This window comes from Danaus plexippus, chromosome 27 (genome assembly GCF_018135715.1).
Source record: "Danaus plexippus chromosome 27, MEX_DaPlex, whole genome shotgun sequence".
In the NCBI taxonomy this organism is placed as follows: domain Eukaryota; kingdom Metazoa; phylum Arthropoda; class Insecta; order Lepidoptera; family Nymphalidae; genus Danaus; species Danaus plexippus.
The window spans coordinates 3,521,458-3,543,340 of NC_083555.1; the positions used below are offsets into that span (position 1 = coordinate 3,521,458).

The following is a 21,883-nucleotide window of genomic DNA, read 5'->3' on the forward strand; positions in this document are numbered from 1 at the left end:
TTCCAACAAAGCTAATGTGATTAGAATATATATAGGTATACTATATATTAAAAAAAAAATATGACGTCTGTTTCAGCCGAAAAGACGTCATTTATGTAATGCCTCCAATAATTCGATAGCAAAGTTGTCAATTCTTATTGTTGCTAGCATAAAAAATCTAATTATAACCTAAAATTAATATTTGCTTTCTAAATACCTTTAAAAAATAAGAGTGTTATAAATATCAATAAAGAATTAAAACCTAAATTATTTCAGTATTGTTTATGAATATACAGTCTTTGGACGATACAAAATATTTATTTACATATTATAATAGAATAACTTTATTGGACATCATATTAAAAATTACAATAACAAGCAAATTATATTCTGGTTATAAAAGTTATCATTAAGCGGTTTCTATTTTGTATATGCTAATTATATATCCAGTTAAATTAGTCTTACTTGATCAATCTATATTGGTACCACATATCATTTATTTTATGAAAGATTTGAAGCTGTAGAGATGTTCGGCGTTTGCATTCTCACAAATATACGACAAATATTAGACATAGATCCCAACGGCTTATTATCAGTGTTCTTACTTTACGTATGTACTTACTTTACTTTTGGTATGCAGTCGTCGAAAAAACTTAGCCTTAACATTGAACTAAAAAACAAAGTCCTACACGTATTTATATTCAAATATTCATGTGATGTTCAAGTATTATGAAATATAAAGTGTTATTAATGAAACCCGCTATAAAATGAGACGAAAATATCTTAGTCTCGAAAATATTTTTTTTTGAAATTGAGATTTTAATCTATTTTTTATTTCTGATGGATAGGTATGTATTGATTATCAATCCACTCGTTAGTCGCAATAACGCCTTAGTTGTCATGTCACGGACAGATTATCCGTTCTAGTTTTGAAGACAGCTAAATTATAATTGGTAGAAAACCTCGCCAATCCTTTGCTTTGCCTATGAGAAAGGAGGAAGTGTCCCGCTTCATCCAGATGCGATGAAGGTGTACCAGGAAAGGATGGAGATCCAACACACGTCTGTTTATTCGGTAATAAAATGGTTGAGAAGGTATTATCCCTGTAATTTCTTCGCTTAGTATCCAAAGTTTTTCCTGAAGTATAGAAAGTTTTAGCCAAGTTGTGATCCCGTAGAAGCTTTTTTGCTCGTCTCTCTAAAGCTTCTAAAATAGTGAGGTGGTTTTTGGCAGTGCATGTCCAAAGTTGGAACCAGTATTCGCCACATAACTAATTCTGTGCTTCGTGTAGACAGAGAAGCTATACCGGCTCGAAGTATTTTCGGGCTTTTGTAAGGACAATAAGTTTCCTTGCACATGCGAGGGCACTGTACTCAATAAACTGCAAAAAGCTTAGGTTTATGGATACCTACCGCAAACGTAATAACCAATGACCGTTGAAGATTTCCAAGGAGACATAGGAGATGAAGTTAGATTCAAACTGAGCTGATTTCTTTTGGCGTTTAGGCTTCGATTAAATTCACAAGATAAGTGCTATCCCATTGTTAAACTGAAACATAGATCCCCACACGCCCCGGAGTTGGATAAAAATAATATTTTTATTTAATACTAAAACTCCATAAACAATACATTGCTATTATTATGTCACAGGGTCACTGATTTATATAAATATGAATGAAAAGATATACATTTTCGACGTCATTTATTCATAAAGACAATTTCAATAAATGAACGCACTAAATTACAATATTGAGATATGTCACTTAGATATAACTCGGTGGTGGTTATCAACTTTTATATTGGTGTCGTATCCCTTTAGAAGGTTTAATTTCCACGTAATATTAAACCACCACGCGCATAATGTATATACTAAGCTACAATACTTTACGCTATTGTTACAAGAACATTATTGGAAGACAAATCGTATGGCATATAATAATTTTAGTACATTAATTTTTATAACAAACGCACCGATCGCTAACGAACTATACGGGGAAAGCTACGGGTTATACAAAATAGGAAAATAGATGTTTTGTAAAATGTTTGAAAATCTTCAGAAAATTATTGCGAGAGATCATCTTAGGTGGCACAATACAATAAAGAATATTTACATTAGACGAAAAAAGCTATTAACAATAAAATTTATCGAAAAATGACAAGTAAATATATTAAAAAATTTAGCTTTTGAAACAACTTTAACACAGCAAAAGATGCTAATATGTACAGCTGAAGCTAGTGAGGAGAAACTGTCGACAAGCTATCGATAACTTACTAGTCTAGACTTAGCTACAGACCGGTGAACATCGTGATCTTAATAATGAGTTGTGATCACATAACTTATATTACTTAAACGATATGTTTATATTGTTGAGTATTTAAAATAATTGAAAGCCATTTCTCGCAAGCATTACACACAACTTAACTAACAAAGCTCGGACACTAGTGTTTTATATATAAAGTAATATACACGAAATTAAATATGCACCTGGTCGGACTTACGTGAAATTATCGCATTATATATATATATATATCTGCATCCTTGTCTAATGTCTATGTACTTAAATATATGTCAACAATTAAAAAAAGTTGGAAGCGAGCAGAGGTAGGTCGTCAGAAATTAATATAATATATTCTGTACACAATTACCGAGCGCCGATATTATGAATATTGTAATATTATTATGTTTCAAACATATTTTTTAAACTAACACTAATTATTAAATAATTACAATATATATATATTCTAATAAACACTAGTGTCTCCAAGTTTTGCACACATCACAACATCAAATATCGGCCATGATGGCGAAAAAATTATTATTGCTTGTACACGTATCTTAGTCCGCTACCGCAAACAATACAAACTAAAATTACTCTTAAAGTATAATAAATTATTATCATGTGATATGTTAATTTACATTACATCGGAAACAACACTTCAACCTTCAACAACGAGTTTATAGACAACGTCAGTAACATTCTATTTTATATGTTATATAATAGCGTATATACAATCTTCAAACACTACTAACAATTCTGAACTATCGATAATCTATGACATACCATCGATATGTGACGCGCGTCACTACACGTTCGGAAACTTACACCGGCACTAAAATGGCCAATTATGTTATGTTGGTTATATTAATTAATAACAAACATTAAACGCCCTCAGTACGAATGAATTCACAAATACAAAAAATAAAACCCAACTTTAAAAACTACTATTAAAAAAACTCACTTTATTTACTTAAGGGCGCAAATATTAACATATTTTCTTTTGTTACATTACATTGACATGGTATGGCATTGACGCCATCTTAAGATTAGTTTTTATTGAAATGAAATTATAATATAAAGAAATATATACGTCAATTTACCTGTCAAAGACAATGTATTATTTTATTTTTAATGAAATGATAGTAAGAGTTTGTATCGCCAAGCTAACAACCGACAGTATATAAGTTTATTCTTAAAACTTCTTGTATCGTCGTATTGATGATATTGAATCGAGTCGTCTTAGAGCTTCAGGTAAATTTTGACAACACAATCTCTTATAATTTACCGCTTATTTTAAGTAATTTTAATAAAATAACAAGTATAGTAACTGGAATGTTTGAAATAAAAATTAAATAATATAATTTATAAAAAAATCTCTCATTTCAGTGAGAACAATATCAAAAACAAGAACAATTTTAAACATCAAAATGCATTTATATCAGGCTTTTAATAAAAACATCTTGAAATTAATTAATGACGTTTAAAATAAATGACGTAAATAACGTAATCATATCAGTTAAAATCTTTAAAAACGAACAAAAATATACGCTCAAACTTATCAAACCAAACTTAATTCCAACGGAGAAAACCGCTTTTATGAAAATAAATACTTTAGTAATTAACGCAGAACCAATCCGACTTAAAAAATGGTGAAGTTGACAACTCAAGACGGAGCCTTAGACTACAAACAAAAGAAATCTGACTCAAGAAGACCACATAAATTGTAAAATAAAAAAATCATATGTGTGCTCAGAATCCTCACTCCATAGTGTCGTACTGCACCTTCTTGACCTTCAAATACCTGAAGATCGCGTATCCCAGAAGTGTTCCCGCGGTGGCCACGGCCAGGGCTGCGCCCACGGCCACCGGCGCCGCCTCAGAGCGAGACAAGGATTCCGAGCAATGCCACGGAGGACCAAACTCACCTTCGCGTTTGAACATGAACGGTTGGAGCCTCATCTGGCGGAGGTACAACTTCGCGCGATGAGCTAATGTCGGGTTGCTAGGAGACAAATAATGTTACATTTAAAAACTACTCTTTAACTTCATTATGCTGTTTACTAGATTTTAAGATTAGCTCTAACTATTCTGTCCACATAGATTTCTCTGTTAAATTCAATTTACACATTAAATTCATTAATGTTACCTTTCTTTACGTAGAAAAACAAATTGCTATAATACGTACAAATAACTAATTCTGTTGCTCTGATCATGACATGGTCTTTAAAACTATATCTGCCTTAAATCTTCGAAAATCTATGTCCCATTGAGAACTTTATTTTTGTAATACATTTCTACATTCAGCATCCGTATAATATATCCGTGATTATTTTTCAATCCATCCTTATAGTTAACAATTTCTGTAGACCTTATCATTCACATCCGACAACCATTTTCAGTTTATTATCTCACTTTTTAATCAAAAGAACTCACCTAGGCTCATCTTCAACCAGTTCCACGATGGTTTCTTCCGGGCAGAAGTATGATTTTCCCACGGGTGTAGGGAATAATAGGGCTCGAGGTCCAGTCGTGAGGGTGACCTTCCGTCCTTGCTTAGCCGCGTGCTCCAAGATACGAGCGCTCGAGTTGTATGTCAAGCGGAGACTGTCCACATACCAGCGCTCACCGCCCGGCGTCTGAAACCATTCAGTACATTTGGTGGAACCTTTTATCCATTCCATGAAATTAATATCGTTTCAATTTTATCCCAATATATCACAAATCTTATCCAAGAGACTTTAAAACCTAGACGTATTAATATTTATAGTGTGGATGTTTACGTCAATCTATACATAAGCTTCGTTTAAATTTTATCCTAATTTTATTTATATTCTGTGGTAGCTATAAAATTAATATTAATTTGTATCTATTCCAATTATCAAGATTTATGAGACTATGTTGGAGATTTTTTCGTATTTACTGGGATTGTAACACAGTTCGCTTTAAATCAGTCAGTAAATTAGGTATAACTAACGAATCTAACCATGACATAAATATATAAAAATGGTGTCTTATAACCATAGTAGATTTTTCATATAATTTAATTCTTACCCCACAATTCTATCATATCGTTACTTGTTAAGACAATACTCTGATTCTGTGAACGGTAAGTACAATTATTTTACTTTCTTCTAAACATTCGCTCTTTGTATGATGACAATGCAGTACGTTCTTACAAAAAATGTATGTGAATCCGTGTATCGTTAAGATATAGTTGGGATAAAAAAATATAGCAGCCGTGGTCGGAAAGAAATATGTCACATCGAAAGGGAAGAGACGGTTTAGAAAGAAAGCCACATAGTTTGTTTAATCGTTTTTATGCCTTGAAGATCGTTTGCGCTAAAGTCGCCCCAACTGTATTTGATATTATGGTTACAAGGAATGCACGTGAGATAATCTAGCACCAGCGCTCGCCGATTTTAAGACTCCCTTGTACTCTCCAAAGATACGATACATTGCAATTTAAAATTACTATGTAAGAGCTATAAAAATTGTCGAATAGTGAAACACGAATGAGCGGAGATTCAAGCTAACGCAGGCTAGTTATCAACTCCTTACGCTTAAGATAGATGATCGTTTTATTACACGCATTGTAATTTTCGACTATACATAGATTTATTTTATTAAATATTAGGAAATCAGTGGTTAGACAGAAGTACTAGAATCCGTCGTGAAGTAGGATTGATGAAAGCGGAAAGTCCTGTTGTGTGTCTGGTAGAATTAGGAAGGTTAACGTATTTTGACATCACTCCAGGTAGTCCAAGTATAAATGTTAAGACATATAGTGAACAGCTGATGTGAAGGTGTGAGGATTTATGATATATTAGTGTTCAGTTATCTTCAGTTAAGCGAAAACGGGTTCTCTTACAGCATGACAATTTTTACCGCATACTTAGAAAGTTACGTGGAACATGGTCGTATATCTGGGTGGTGTGAACACATACATCCAGGATTTTGTCCGGGCCTTGCACCATCAGATTATTGTTTATTTCGATCCATAACGAAATTCTTTCGCCAAAAAATGCAGTGAAACAATTTTTTGTATCCAAGTCCAAAGAATGGTTTCATCGAGGACTAAATAAGCTCTTTGGTCGTTGGGTTAAAATCATAGAATACAAAGTACTAGCTCTCGCTATGAAGGCTATCCTATCAGATTATTTAAAAAAACAAGGGTAATATTGGAAACTTTCATTATTTATAAGACACCATCGGTATATACGAGTATCTATATATATATTAATATTTTTTCATCTGACATCAATGCTAAATTTGAGATTTTTCTGTTTATCAACACCTTAAAAGAGCAGCAATGATCAAAACGTCTTAATTTTTTTAAACTACCTTCAAAACGATCTAATATAATATTTTTAATACTCAACAACTGAAACTACCTTCAATACTGATATGAAAAAACTATCACCTTATCGAAAGTCCATTCCAACGAAAATTCTTTGAAAGAGAGAACTAATGTTTCCACGTCACTCTCCTTGCAGACTCCGGCGACGTTCGCGTTGTTTGGAACAAAAGTATTTGCGTCCTGGAATAATAAATACACTTGTTTTAACGCAAAAAATATTTAAAACATACATATTCTTAAAGGCCACAGATATAACAATGAATCAATCATCATCATCATCAGCCTATCGGGGCCCACTGCTGAGCAAAGGCCTCTTCTCACATGGAGAAGGTTAGAGCATTAATCACCACGCTCGCTCAAAACAGGTTGGCGATTTCAAACTTATAATATGAAATTATAAGTCCAGGTTTCCTCACGATGTCAAATCAATCAATCAAACAAATTAATACAATCTTGCCTTAATAATAAATTATAAATCATTTAAAAACCGCGAATAAAAACTTATATAAGGTAAAGCATACATTTCGTATCAAATTATAATTTCTTTACGTTATATCATAACACGTCGACAAATAATCGCCCATAAAAATTAAACATGTTGAATATTTCCTTATATTTTTTTAACCAACTCTTTTTGCCTTTCCTCCTTCTGAATATCTTTCTGTGTGTTTACCCCTGTAGCAAATATTACAAAAATCCCAGTTAAACTTGGTAACCTCGCAAATATACTCACAGATATTCTTTTGAATTAATAATATTATTAAAAGATAATTAATATAAGGTCAATGTGAAAAAACCTTAGAATATATATAAATCAAAATACTAGAAACAAAGGAAACTAGGAGTAATCGTATAAAAGGGAGGTTTTGTTAAGATATTAAGCGAGGCTTCGTCGTTTAACAAGCTCGTGTACACAAAATTATGTATTAAAATCCATAAAGTGGTTCTGCCGCGAAATGCTACGAGAGTCACTGGACTCGCCTTGGTATTAACACTGGTTTATTAATTACAGAAATACGGGTCAGAGTTTAAATGCTATCATAATTTCCCACAAAACAATATTCTTATAAAATTCGAGCACAGAACACAATCAGACTGGTCATATCGGAACCATGTTACTTTATTGATTAGAATGGTCCATGGTCCAACATAAAATGGCGGATAGACTCACAGCGCGTTCGTTCAACTTGGTGACGTATGATATATCGAGGAGAGCGTCCACTGTTAGCAGGATACAGGTCTCTCCGCCTCCATGTAAACGATACGTCGCTGTCATTAAACTTCTCTCCGTCGCTGGCTCCTGAAATACAATGAAGATATTTGCGGCTTAACCCCTACAACATGCCTAACCTGGTCTGCTCTAACAAAATGTACATATAAGTATATATTCAAAGGTAAATAAACGAATCATTGCTAATCTATTCGAAGCAAAAACTTTGAATGTTTTACACACTGCTATATATTTCAATGATATGAAAAACCTGAAAAAATATATGTGGGCACAAAATTGTAATATCAATACCAACCGTGGATCCTCCCGGCATGACTGTGGTCTTGCTGTATTTGGTGACCCTCGGTCGTCTTGTAGAGGCCTGGCTGTCTAGCTGGAGCCCAGCCACCGAACTCACCACCAGCGCTGCCACAAGCATCAACATAACATACAATCAGACACCACTCCCATGAGACACTAACTCTTTAAAGACGACGCCATTAAAATCAGCACTTTTATCCTTAAGAACAACCCAATGACACGACAGTGTCAGATTTTTATAATAACAAAGACCTGATATCATGGTTAAATTAACAAAAAATTAAAGGTCACATTACTTTTCAATAGACTAATGGAATTAAATTTCAAAAAATTAGTTTTATCTTATTCGATGGCAGCGGTAGACGCATTCTCAATCTAAAAATATTATGCAATCTCCCAATATGTAGAGTAACAGGATTTAACGTTGTATATGGCGTATTTATTTATAGCCTTTGCAATATTCCGCTTGTAGTGCACTCGTTAAACTTGGTTCGTACAAATTAAATTGTTTTTTATGACTCCCGCTTTTAACACAACTTATATTAAACGGTTTAAAGATTTCTTAAATCTACACACAAACACAGGTTAGGATGTTATCTTAGTAGTGGTCTAACGATGCAATGAATTGGAAGATAATACGTTTAGTGATGTGCAATAAATAATGTTTTGCTGATGTGCTATTGCTACGATTATTATTAGTCTGTTTATTTTTTCAAATAATTTCAAGCTCTGTTTTCGTATAATTCCAGTAATGTTATAGATTAGAAGTATTAAAATATTCCGGTTAAGAGAAGTTATGAAAAGTATTGATAAATTACAAAATAATAAAAATCTTCGACATCACTATAACAATTGTGTTTATAATAACATCAGATTACTCGAAGATGTTGTCACATGTATTGTACTCCTCGCATATGGAAAAAATTAAATATTCCGTTTACAAATCATACATCAGTCCATTTACTAAAAAGGCTGAATATATATATTAAAACAGAGAAATGGCAACCCTAGTAACATCTAAGCGGTCATGTACTGCCAATCTCGTTTGATTCTTATCCGGGCTTCATCTGACCCAGATGGAAATTTAAAGCCGGATAAAGAGCTAGCAATTTTAATGTAGAATGAAGTATTGTTGGTATCTGGAATAAGGAATAGTTGTTTAACTTAGATTTTCTTGCGCAATTTAAAATAAACATATTTTTATGTTCTGCAATAGTTATTTGTTTAGCTTACCGTGTTATATCTAGTGCTCTGTAAATTAATATGCTGTTTAGATAACGTCATGCATGGGTAAGAGTGTATTTTAAAACGTTAGATAATAGTTATATTGAGTTTATTTCTAATTCGTATTTTTTGGGAGCGGAAGCACATCAAAATACAAATATTGTCAATTAGCCCCGCTGTCACATTTTTTTTATTGATACTCTAATTTGTATTATCTTGATGATATGTAGAAATTATTGCATTTTTCGGGATGTTTGCTATTCATAAAATAGAGATTTTTTTTAAATCTGACCCAATAGTTTTTGCAGCCCAAGGAAACAAATTACCTGTTTTAATATAAAGAGTAAATAATACTATCCACACGATAAACAAATAAATTAGTCATTAGACCAGAACATTCAAAGTATTTATAAACAAAAACTTTCTTATCTGTAATGAATACCTAATTTCCTACCAATCATGGTTCGGTGTGAGCCAATTTACTGTTCCGGATAAGAGGCGAACTAATTAGTTGGATAAACTAACTTTATGACCTTTCATTACGAGCAAAACCTTCGATTATGTTTTCTAACAGTTTTGGGGTTAAAAAGCGTGTTCGTTAACAAAAAAAGGCGTTCATTTGAAATAAAAGTTCAATGAAAACTTTTAAAGGCTGGAGAAAATTGTAAAGCAGTTTAAAAAACACTCGGAATATATTGGAAAATTTAGAAAGCTAGGAGTACTGTTTTATAATACATATATATTATCTCTGTTTATAAGTATTCCAGTGATTTAATTGAAGGACAACATACCTATAGAATATAATAAAGTATTTTATAAAGGTATGGAAACTAGATTTGAACTATGATGGAAATAACTAAGTTTAAAGAAACCTTTCCCGTAAATGAATGCGAGGAAAAGCTTCGAAAATTTGATAACTGTCTTAAATATTATTTCACGCACGAAGAAACAGTGAGCTAGAACAAGGGACTATTATTGATTATTTAATCGCTCACCAATCTACTTACACACTATCCACTAAACGTTTACCTGTATTTTGCTGTTAATGTCTTATTTGTGAAGTAATTCATTGCTGAATTTAGCCAATTTCATGAGCCTTTCCTATTCTCGTGTAGCGTCATAATTGACAAATATAATTTAACTATTACTGTATCTTAATTTAATTTTCTCATCAAAGTCTCAACTGCAATTTGTTTCAAGCGAATGAATATTGCTCGAAGGTTCCGCTACGACGAACGCCGTTAATTCATTGTCAGAGGGTTTATATTGAAGGTCATAACTTTCAGAACTAGTTTATCAACAAAATATTATCAAATTTTATAAAACCCCTACGCGTTTACTGTCATATAGCGATTGTAATCGGAAGCAATTAATTTAGTCATCATACGCAAAAAACGATTTACGTAATTTCAGAAAAGAGCTCATACTGCTTACTGCTCACACTGCTGGGCCGATACAAAGCAAAAATAGCAAGAAGCCATCACAAGGAATTGGCTTTTCAATGAAAAAAACCACTTCGAATTTGAGCGATCCTTTTGAGCTACAATGACACACACAGACAGACATCACGTCAGACTTAATAATATCCTTTTAACTTTTTGCGTCGGTCATTAAAAACAAAGGCGTATTTTGCTTTTCTTCTACGTAATTTTCCTCAAGAACACATGTAATTAACCTCTTCAGATATTTCCCCAACGATACGATAAGTAGTAAAAGCTATTTTCGTAAATAACTCAGTATTTCATATTCCTATATTATTTTTAACATCAGAACTATGTTAAATTAAACTGAACTATGTAAATTCAAAGGCTGGAAATTATACAACGAAGAAACAAACACGAACAAGGGACTTGCGAATTGTAGTTCAAAAATTCTTTTATCTCATTTTCAAAAATAAACAATAAACTAACCATTAATTGAAGTTTTATGGACGAAAATAAATTTGAAACATATGGGGTTTTCCAATAGGGACGCTTGAACTTTGACAGCTGATTGCGGCCATGTTGTTTGAGTGACAGCTGTCAAATGCAGTGTGTTATATTCATTCCGTCCTCCCAAACCACCATGGCAGGTTACAGTGTCGAGCAGCACGTGCAAATCATAAAATTGTTTTATGAAAATGGGTCTTCAGTTCGAGCAACGTTCCGCGCACTTCGCCCGTTTTACGGTCGCGATGATCGTCCTGCCGAGTCGACTATCCGTCGATTGGTGGACAAATTCGAGTCAACCGGGTCAGTTAACAATCAGCCGGTTCCCGTGCGTCAACGTAACGCGAGATCTGCCGAGAATATCGCCGCTGTGCGCGACAGTGTCCTCGAAAACCCGCGGCAGTCAATTCCGCGTCGCGCACAGGAACTCGGCCTTTCGCAGACGACAACTTGGCGAATTTTGCGTTGTGACTTGAGCCTGCACCCGTACAAGATCCAGCTGACCCAAGAGCTCAAGGTTAATGACCATAGACAGCGCCGTGTGTTCGCTGACTGGGCATTAGAGCAGTTGGAAGTTGACGCCGATTTTGGCAAAAAAATCATCTTCAGCGACGAGGCGCATTTTTGGATGAATGGCTATGTCAACAAGCAAAATTGCCGTATTTGGGGCGAGACCAATCCACACGAGGTTCACCAAGTGGCAATGCACCCGCAGAAAGATACTGTTTGGTGCGGATTTTGGGCCGGAGGCGTGATTGGTCCGTATTTTTTCGAAAACGATAATGGTGTGGCCGTCACCGTCAATGGTGAGCGATACCGGTCGATGATAACCAACTTCTTTTGGCCTGAAATCGAGAATATGGATCTGGACAACATGTGGTTTCAACAGGACGGCGCTACGTGCCACACAGCACACGCTACGATGGAAGTTCTGCACGAGCAATTTCTGGACATGGTCATCTCGCGCGGAGGCGACGTGAACTGGCCACCGAGATCGTGCGATTAGACCCCGCTGGACTTTTTCTTGTGGGGTTTTCTTAAGTCGCAGGTCTATGCCAACAAGCCGCAAACCACCGATGCCCTCAAAGTCAACATACGCCACGCCATCGATCAAATACAGCCCGATTTGTGCGCCAGAGTCATCGAAAATTGGACCTTTCGTGTGCGCGCCACCAACCGAAGCCGTGGCGGTCATTTGAATGATGTCATATTCCATACATAATGGGGTCGATAGACCTTCCAAATAAAAAAAAAAATTCGCAAATATCTTTCCTACATGTATTTTTTTTTTGCATTTCTAAGATCAAGCGCCCTTAATGGAAAACCCTATAATAAAGACTAAATATGAATTAGTTTTTGTTTTGTAATTGCTAAACCCTTAATTATTTGCGATCGTCGTGGCCGATAAGCCCAAAACACCAATTTCCTACGCAAAAACCTCATCTTTAATGTAATTAATTGTATATAATATAAACGATTTTGTGTCAGATAGTAATAAATTATAACCTAAAAGGGGTATAAAGCTAAGCAACCTGGGGGTAAAGTTCGGTGACGTAAAATCGTCATAGCGTCAAGCGTCACGGACCACTGAAAACATTTTTTTAACAGCGAAAACTAGTTAATAGTCTGTTGCAAGTTTATTTGTTTTCAGAAACAGGAAATTGAAATGTCCATTTGGTAGAGAAATATTAATTACCCTTGAATTTAAAACAATAGAGAGATATAATGTGATTAAAATTAATAGTTTCGGATGTACTGCATGTTTATTTACTAATTTTGAACTACACACTCCAGAAGTTTCTGTTATTTTACAGCAACCGTGATCACGGGCAGACGAGATGTGAAATTTTTAATAAAAAACGCATATTAAATCCAAAAACGTTACTTTTAATTTAATTCTTAGACATTAGATATTACGTGATTTAATGCAGATCCTTAAGGCTTTCAGTGCTACGTACAGCTGAAATCTAGACCCAAAACGTAAAAAAAAAACTGGCATAGATTATCTTATATTGAGTTATTTTGTGGTTACACAAGCCTATTTCATTTTAAAAAGGGTTTTGATTGCTCTAAACGGTTTAAAGCTCTAAAACCCGTCGATCCAAGGGATATACATATATAATATCTAGCGTCATTAGATGGAAGTTTAGATATATTATTTTAAAGCCATTGAATCGAAATAATATAATTATTTCCTTGCTATTTTACCATAAAATATGGAAAAATAATGCTTTACAATGTAAGTTCTGTGTTATGTATCGTACATGAAACAAAACGCGAGAATATTGAACAAAAAAATGATGCTAGAAAAATAATACAACCGAAGAATAAACATTTTAAACAATCTTTCTGTGAGAATTTACTATGAAATAACACGAAATTTAACTTTCAAAATATAGTTAAAAATAAACTTCTATTAAATATTCATACACCTATATTGATCAATTCGCCTGAAAGAACAAGTTCTGCATGGATATTGTATTATAATTTTTAGACCAACCGGTTTGGAATCCACTGCAAAATGTAGACACCTTTTAAACTCCTAATTTTCTGGCAAAGCAAACGGTATTTTCCTATTTTGAATCTGATAAAAGCGTCTTTTATCGTGCCTATATTTGGTCTAGATTCTAATTTTCCGGATACTCAAAGCTCATATTAGAAAGTAATTTAAATTCAAACACTGTCATCACTTCCTTAAAAACGATTACAGCAAAGTAATTGAAATGTCGGATTTAATATCAGAATGTAAATAAAGTGTACGTGAGTTGAATCCTTAGACGTGGTTTTATAAAGTGGGTGGGTACTGTGAAAATAATTTAAAAATTATTTTACTATAGGATATATACTTAGTTTCTTTTTAACAATTAATTTTGAAAATATTAAAAAAGAGAGATAGATGTTGTATACTTAGACTTATGATACAGACGTTTGGTGTTTTATTTTCATTTACATAGGTGCATCTTTAAGAAAAATTCTAGATATATTCCCTATAAAGACAAATCGTCTGGTTTTTAAAGAAACAATAATTGCTCTCTCTATATAGTCCAGTAAAATTACATCAAAAAATAGGAGTGAACTTACAAAATTCGCAAACCCCCGGAAATTAGTAGGATTGTTTCAAATGTTATCGTTAATGAAATCTAAGTCTGGATTTCTTGTTACAAAACATTCATATAATTATAATATTTTATATGTCAGGTTAGAATTAAAAAAATATTTTTAATCATATCACAGCCGCAGCGATGTATATACGTGTCATACATATTATTACTATTACAACTTTTTCAACTTTTCGAATCGTCACATGTCAAAAACGGTGGCCCTTAGAAACAAAAGTATTAAGACTTTTTTGTAGCTAATTATTTTATCTGAAATTTTTGGCCCGGCCAATTTTATATATATTGTGACCTTTGACCCCGAGTAACTTTTTTCCAGCCATCGGATCGATAGCGACCTTTCAGATTTCATTCATAGTGGTGTTCTAAACAACGATACAAATTTTCAGTTGAGTGCTATGTTTTGCGAACTACGATGTCTAATTTGACCAAAACTAATCATGAAAACCAATAAACATCAACAACAAGTGACTAACAAACACATTAAACACAAATATTAGTTTATAATTCAATCCATTACATAAAATGTAGCTGTTATTCGAAGTTATCAAACACAGCCCCACCGTTGCATAACTCGGTTACTGCACAGGCAAAGTTGTTATCTGTTTTCCAATTTAATAATGGAATGGCTGCAACTCGGATAAAACTATCTAGACAGACTACATTAATATAGACTTATAACAGAAGAGACGCATCCGTATATTAGTACGAGTTTACAATGACAACTAAAATACGGAACGTTTTATAGTATTCGTTAGTAACAAACGAAAGTGCGGTATAATTTTTAAAACGTATAACCTATAAATTAATATAAAAATAGATTATTGAATTTATTTCTATATAAAAATATATATTATTTATTATAGTAACTAAAACTAACGACTAAACTTACGTCATTTTGACATTAACTTACATAGAAATACATATAAGCCATAGCTTAAAAAAAGGAATTATAAACAGGGCGCCATCTGGTGTCGGGTGAAAAAAAGTAAAGGCGTGTGTACATTAAAAATAATTTAGTGATTCATAGTGAATTCGAGGTTTTAGAAAACGCTATTGTTTGACTTAGAGGTAGGAAGGTGAAAATAAATATGAACTAAAATCGTTAAAAATCAAATTTAACTTACTTAGTCCTTTAAAATATTATAGTTCTATGCTCCATCAGCACGTGTGTACAATATTTTGTTACGACTGTCAGAAATTTCAAAAAGGTTATATTTTGTTATGATCGTTGATAAAAATCTCGTGTTTAACTCAATATAATTATTACCTATTTAAGCAAATATAAATTTAAAAACATATTAGGATTTACATATTGCAACATTAAATGGATTCATAGACCTCTTTTAATAGAAATAGTTTAGAAAATGCTATAAATTGTTTTTCTAAAATTTTATTTAGTGTCATATTCAAAAAAGGTTTCATAAATTATTTTTTTTACGTTATTAGGAAGTACTTTTGGCATATTTGCAGCAAAGCGTCTATTTCATAACCTATACCTATTACATTGACTTTGGTCAACGAATCTTGGTTGTCAAAAGCCGAAATTAGACTTCCATAATCATTATTCTAGATTAACAACTGCCTCATTCATATTGAAAATACATTTTATTTTGAAATTTCTAAATTCTCTATCATCAATTAAGATTAAAATGCGACGTAAAAATTTCTTAAATTTTAACACTATGTGTCAAAAATGTCCAAGATTTAAAAATGTTATTAATAGAGAATTCAATACGCTTACTCAGAGCTTGCATAATCACACTACACACTAATCTTTAAAAGGTTTTCATTCATAAAACCTTTCACTTTAGTATTAACAGAGAAACGAAATTAGGGACTATAAAAACGGGCGCTAAACAAAATCCTTATTAGAGGCTAAAATATATTAAAGTTGAAAGTCTTATTAATCTAGCAAGTCAAGTTCAACCACTGTCTAAGTTGGCCAAACTTTGTCTTCTATTGAATTGGTCCCAATCGTGTAACTTCTGAAGGACTCGCCTCAACAAAGCCCCAAACTTAATTAAACGCAATTGACATACTTGGACGCTTCTGACATTTTTATTTTTTTTAATATAACAGCCGTACAATATTGAAATGAGATCAAATTTATAATTATAGTAAAAATTATAATTAATTTAAATTGCACTCCACGAGCACTTGCATCCACATCATCTCGTTACAATTCTATTAAGAAACAATGCTTTTATGTCGCTCAAATTGTAATGATATGTGTAGATTTTAAAGGACGTATATATATGATATATCTATTGTAAATGTTTTATAATTATGATATAAACCGGTCAATAGAACAATACATAAGACCAATGGCTACCTCCTTTTCCTTTTTGTTGATAAAATCAACTGTCAAATTATATATCTGACTTATGTCAAAATTAGAAGACGTCTTAACATCTAGGATGAATATTATAGACAGAATATATTTTTTACACTTAACGCGGACAGTCTAATACTTTTTTTTGCTAAGACAGGCACATTAAAGTCTCGTATGACGTAACAGTCAAGATTGCTTCACTTTATTTTAAGTCAATGACGTTGATGTTACAAATCTGCCTATTTTAAGGCCGTACATCAGTGGGCGGTTCTATATATAGATTGTCAGTTGTTAACCGACTAACGTGATATATTATTAATAAATAAAATACGTATAAAATTACGTAGGGTATCCGAATGACGATTCGAAATAAATATTTAATTTCCCTCGAATATACAATCAATCAATAGAATATATTTGATAACGGTAGAGACATCCAATTAGATATTATTTTTAACATATACGTATATAATATGTTTCTGTATTTTTACAAAAAGATACTTGTCAAATGCTTGACACTATAAATGGTGGTAATTTTGACAACTTAAAGCATAGACAAGTTGCAGACATTGGCGAAATAAGGAAACACCAATAACTGAAAGAGAGAGACAAATATTATTTTAATTTCTGGAACAATAAAATCTCGGTAATTAATGTCTGTATATATGAATATTACATAATAATCAGCATTCAAAACATTCTGTTCCAATATAAGATATAAATTAAAGCATAGCTCTGTCAAACTACATAATATTTGTAGAAGAAATTCTTACTTTATTTTATTAATGAAAAATAAAGACTTATATTTATGAAATGAAATGGCATTGAAACAAAAGTACCCACAGCGTGACATTAAGTCATCACTGACTACAACAATACCGACAGATGAGAATAGCTAATAAGGAGGTTATAATGACGTAATATCCTGGTTGTAGAGATTAAAAAAACTTTTTAATCTGTTGCAGTATAAACGTAAAGTGAAGCTAAATTGAAACCTTGACTATTATAATAATTTTAAAAACTATGATGTAAGTGTGAAAATATTTTTCGCTTAGAATATTCTTTAATATGAGAATTATGGATGCCAATAATACGTTCTTCAAGTGTTCAAGTAAATAAAATAAATGTATATTTTTTAATATTTTTTTACTATTAAACATATAACAGAATCTAACTTATCTAAATACATTTTAACAGTAAAAATTTATATTTCAAATTATATATAAAGACGAACTTTCCCTGTAATATAAAAAAAAAACATCTGATATTAATGCGGAAGATGGATGAAAGTTCAAAACTCCGTAGAATTCTTTAAAATAAACAAAATTACGGGATATTTTAGATATTATGTAATTTAAAAAACAAATCACTTACATATGTTCGCCTTATCTAATAATACGAACATTATCAAAACGGCCGTTAGATTTAAATGTATCGGAAGTGACAGTATAATTGAAATAGACAACAATTACTTATAAAATAATATATATTTATTGAGTAATAATCTTTTATTCATATTAAATTATAATTAATCGAAAGTTATTTCATCTTATTTATATAAGCTATTTTAAGATTCCCAAGTATAAAGTTGAAAGTAGTAAAACTTTAAAATTATCATTTATTGTTATAAAACTGATTTATTCTCACAAAAATATATCTTATAATTTCAATAAACTTAAATCATATAATTCACGTCTTTGATTTTATTTTTTTAATCAAAAGTAAAAAAAAAAAACTTATCAACCCCCGCTTTAATAGCTACAGATAAAAAATATTTCTAGACTTCAGTTTTTATTTCTAATATTAAACCTCCGTGGGCTCATCCCTTTTTTTACTGATTAAAACTCAGCCTTCGGACATTGAATAGTGAACTTTGTATTATGAAACTTTTCTATATAAAGATATGTACATATAACATAGCACCTTTAACCTTTAATAAAAGTTTAAATGTCAGTATTTCAAACAGTCATTGCCTTCACACTTAAACTACGATCGCCTTATATACAGCCGAGATAATTTTATTATCACGTATAAATTACAAGTTTTAACATATTTGAATAATAACACTTAAGGTATTATATACAAAATATCTTCCAAGTAAATATTGCTATATATTCCGTACATTGTAATGAAATTAAGGATACAGAACAAACGTCACCCTACTGTCGTTTTAATGTTATTGGGGAAGCGTTTTTGTGACTCACAAAATGAATTTTATATCATTCTTGATTATGATAATGAATTCTTAGCGTGACTTTCATAGTCAACGGAAACTGTCAAACCTATTAAGTCCATTCATAACCATTCACACATTCAAGTTACGTAACGAATGACTGAAAATGGTTGAATCTGAATGAGCGAATACTAAAACACTTTTAATAATACTCTGGGCTTATATTTTGTAATCTCGGACAAAGCTACGTTATTTATTTTAAGTTGTTTTTTATATCACAAGCTTTGAATTTATATGCGGATGTTTAAAATAATTTAACCGACATTAATGAAATTAAAATTACGCGTAATTGATAGATTTATGAATGACTTATTAAAATATAATCACTTTATATTATTACGTCGTAGCATTAGTGAATTAAAATTTAATTTATATAATGTCTGGAAAATACAAGTGTATGAATAATGAATAAACGAAATGTCAAACCCAATCTAAAGTTTAATTAATGAGACCTTCTTGTAATTACTTTAGACACGTCACTAGATAGAATTATAAATATTTTAAATATAAAAATTCTTTAAAAGACAAAACTAATTGTTTAAAATTACGATTTTTATAACAATAAATTTTTTGATGTCCACAATTTCTATGACGTTTGGCGGTATTTAAACCAAATAAAAAAAAACAAGATGGCACGAAAAAAACATAATTGAATATCTCACGGCCAGTATGAACTGTCATTTGTCATAAATTAAATGATTTTCGAACCCATTCCTGGTTTTAATTTAATAATAAGATTTTGAATTAAAATGTAAAAGTGATACAATTGTCGAGATTATGTTATGTATTAAAACGAATTTCATTTGCGTTATTTGAATTTTCAAACAGTTTCATAATAACCCAAAAATTTACGTATATACAGATAAAAAATGAAAAATATGTAAATAAATTATTTATCGGTTTACCGATTCACGTGAATCTATATACATATATAATGAAATATATTTCAACATCACAATGGGGATCATATTGAGAAAATTTTATTTCATTGCGACGAATTATAATATTTACATAAATAATAAAATTAAGATACATACAAGCGGTTATGTGCTATTGTTTCAAGCAATAATAATTTTTATTTAGTAATTGCGAGACATGAACGGAATTTTTAGAAATAAACCTTCTATCTTAGAATGCCAATGAATATTTAACACAAACGAAGCATTTTTCTTATATTTTCACAAAAAAAAAATTACAGCAAACATGCATTTCTATATAAAAAACTAAGTACTCACATAAAAACAACAATTTTCCAAGACTACCCATGGTTGAATGCGCGATCGACGCTAAGTTCCTAAAAGACATCTCGTATCTAGTATACAATGATTATTGTTATAAAATATCTGTTGAACAATATCAAAACTGGACACTATATGTCCATTTGGATGATACTAACGACGGAGCTTGTTTTTTAAACTTTTATACCAAGCGGTTCGACGGCGCGGCGGACATTTTGTGACGTCACGGGCAAAATCAATCATTTAGAACATGCGCAAAATCCTCTCCTTGGCCCAAATAATGTTTGTGACCGTGAGTTTAGTTTAATATTATCACGCCAAAATGGATGCAAAATTTTATGAATGAAGCTCTGCTATAAGCCTTTCATTCAAATGTTACTCTCTCATATAACGACAGTTTAAATCACAAACGCTATTATTAATTCGCGCTTTGACGTCGAAGCTTTTGTTAGGAGACGTATAAAGATCTTTTGTCTTTGTAATTATTGCTTGTAATTTCCCTTAGATGGCTTCGGCCTTGTATTACAAGCTTAACACTCGCTGAATAATTGCATATGTCCTTCGAAATTTAACCTCGTGCAGATTACTAACTTACATGTGATATAATCTCAACAGTAGTTTATTTATTAATTTTTAAAATTAAATCTGACGTTAGAAATTTAATTAGATACTTTTTGTAGGAAGATAAGCATTAAATTAATAAGAAATAGTATATAATGTATGCACGTATAGTATTTAAGTTGCCCTTAAAGCACAAAAAATTCTAAAAGACCCTAAATGTATTTGGCATTTTTGGGCAATAATGACGTTATATCAGGATATTCCTCTGAATAGTCTCTATCTTCCTGGAATCCTACTATCTATGATGAGATGTTCCCTACGTTGTGCCATACAAATCTTGAGCAAGAACATTTGAACTTATACCAAAGTTAGATCTAATATAGTAAGATCTATTTATAAAACCAAATAAATAGTTCTCATCTATACGCCGAAATACCTAAAACCAGTTTCTCTTTATATACCACAATTAGTGACAACCTACTTATATCATCTATACCAAGATGTCTCCTTCCGTCTTGACACTTGTGCGTTGAAAAGAGATTTTCCTTCACGATGTTTATCTAACACAAGTTCTAGTCACAGCTACCAATACATTAAAATTATTATTCAGCTTGATCCTAATCTCGATATAAATATTAGTTAAGTTATTTATCAGATATGGAAGCTGGATCGTCTTGGCAATATCATTTATTAAGGAATTAACGCTAACTGAGGTTTGTTGTTAGGAGGAATTAACGCTAACTGAGGTTTTTTGTTAGGAGGAATTAACGCTAACTGAGGTTTTTTGTTAGGAGGAATTAACGCTAACTGAGGTTTGTTGTTAGGAGGAATTAACGCTAACTGAGGTTTTTTGTTAGGAGGAATTAACGCTAACTGAGGTTTGTTGTTAGGAGGAATTAACGCTAACTGAGGTTTTTTGTTAGGAGGAATTAACGCTAACTGAGGTTTGTTGTTAGGAGGAATTAACGCTAACTGAGGTTTTTTGTTAGGAGGAATTAACGCTAACTGAGGTTTGTTGTTAGGAGGAATTAACGCTAACTGAGGTTTTTTGTTAGGAGGAATTAACGCTAACTGAGGTTTGTTGTTAGGAGGAATTAACGCT

At 31.9% G+C, this 21,883-nt stretch overlaps 1 protein-coding gene across 1 annotated transcript; it reads right to left on the reverse strand.

Moving 5' to 3' along the window:
* Nucleotides 1-1,665: 1,665 nt before the first annotated feature.
* LOC116775679 (lysosome-associated membrane glycoprotein 1) lies at nucleotides 1,666-20,377 on the reverse strand. The gene is made up of 6 exons (XM_032668625.2): nucleotides 20,218-20,377; nucleotides 8,142-8,251; nucleotides 7,787-7,915; nucleotides 6,679-6,795; nucleotides 4,692-4,894; nucleotides 1,666-4,260 (listed from the first exon to the last, which is right to left on the reverse strand). Exons 1-6 carry the CDS (start codon nucleotides 20,285-20,287, stop codon nucleotides 4,017-4,019), a joined length of 873 nt encoding a protein of 290 aa, XP_032524516.1. The 5' UTR covers nucleotides 20,288-20,377; the 3' UTR covers nucleotides 1,666-4,016.
* Nucleotides 20,378-21,883: the final 1,506 nt, after the last annotated feature.